The following is a 1,639-nucleotide window of genomic DNA, read 5'->3' on the forward strand; positions in this document are numbered from 1 at the left end:
TCCTCCATGAGAGCCTCTGGCTGACTGAGAGCTTCTGAAACAGCACTCTCACTTTGAGATGCCTCAGGTCCCACCACTCTTCCTTACAAAGATCCTGTTGCACAGGTCAAGAGATCACAGGTCTCACACCCATAAACACCAAGCAACGCAGGTCGACGCAGCTTGCACAGACCTCTGGCAAAGACCGGGAATGATGTAAAGGTTGTGCTTTTTCTCACATCTTCTGAAAGCGTGAGAAGGGATGCGATCAACAGGGATGATTCAGATGCTGCAAGAATCCTTCCTGTACAGAGGGAGCCAGACTCTGGGTGCAAATAAACACAGCGGGCTATTCTATCATTATTTTAGGCCAACAAGGTATCTACATTAAGCCCAAACTCAAAAACTTTCCTTTCCCCTGCTCCCAGCTGTACGATAGACACTATGGCAGAAACGCTATGGGGAGGACTCGAGTGCTGGCACTGGTTCGGAGGGATCTTTCTTCCTGTAGCACACTCATACCCTGAGCTGCCATGTGTTACTGTGTTCAGCTGCAGAGATCGATCAACTTGTGCTGCCGCCTCCCTGCTGTAATCCAAAATACACCCAGCACAACTTTCCTGAGGGTATGGATGAGCCGAGATCCATGCTGCTGTCACACAGTACACGTTGGATAGGCTGCGCTAGAAGCCGCGCTCTTTCTTCGTTCAGGTCTCCCTCCAATTACGCCAGCTAATCCTGCGCAGCCAAGTTTCACTTCAGGCAAACCACACAGACATTTTGACTTTGTCTAGAACTTTTATTTCGAGGAGTAGAATCGTTTTGAGCATATTCACAAGAATAAATATAAAATTACTCTCCGGAGTAAGAAGATGAGTTTTTACAAAAATATATCTCTATCCCACAGAACCACTTAGGTGGGGTTCTCCTTAGGAAATATTATTTAATAAAAAAATAAAACACTGAAAATAAAATGCTTGACCTATACTGATTGGATCACCAAACAATTGAAATTTTTAAAAGGATATAAATATTGTAAATATTGTAAATAAAAATAACATTTAAATAGATGGGAAGCCACTGAGTCCATCCACATGAACAGAACGCTGTAGGAAGCCACCGTTTCTTCTACAGGGCACCAACTTCCTTGTATTCGCTGGCGTTCGTTTGTCTCTGCTTGCTTCGGTACCTGGAAGTAGAGAAGTGTGAGTTCCGGAAAGCCAGTTGTTCCAAATGGCTTTTTGGGGAGTGGAGGGAGGCGGGGGTGACGGAAGAAAAAAAAAGCTGTATGACCTCCTCACGTTTGCTTTAAACCTCTAGCAGCTAGGCTCTGTCTGTGCTCATTTCCAGGTCTGAGATAACTTGCATGCAGAGTCTCATTTCTCAACTCTTCACTGAAGATTTCACATCTGCATTAAAGTCTTGCTGCTGGTACTAGGTTTGTCTTTGAGAAATCCTGCTGGATCCTTCCCTGCAATAGGGCTGAGTACCCTAACCAACTAGGCCATTCTGTTTGAGATGACGCCACCGAATCTTCAGGTAGGGAAGAGGAATTACAGTGGTTACCATCTAGCTATCAGATCTGTGAAGCCGAGCTCTCCCTCTGCGGGTCGTTCCACCTTCTCGACTCTCTCACAGCTGCTTACGACTAGTTATTAGC

The 1,639-nt window shown here is 45.5% G+C and overlaps 1 protein-coding gene across 1 annotated transcript in view; it reads right to left on the minus strand.

Moving 5' to 3' along the window:
* Positions 1-763: 763 nt before the first annotated feature.
* Positions 764-1,639, minus strand: part of LOC104072870 (proepiregulin-like) — a 2,762-nt gene continuing 1,886 nt past the window's right edge. The window contains exon 4 of the mRNA XM_009572468.1: positions 764-1,168. Within this exon, the coding sequence (XP_009570763.1) occupies positions 1,108-1,168 (61 nt within the window). The 3' untranslated portion in view covers positions 764-1,107. The remainder of the gene's footprint in view (positions 1,169-1,639) is intronic.

Source organism: Fulmarus glacialis, unplaced genomic scaffold (assembly GCF_000690835.1).
Source record: "Fulmarus glacialis isolate BGI_N327 unplaced genomic scaffold, ASM69083v1 scaffold12732, whole genome shotgun sequence".
Classification (NCBI taxonomy): Eukaryota; Metazoa; Chordata; class Aves; order Procellariiformes; family Procellariidae; genus Fulmarus; species Fulmarus glacialis.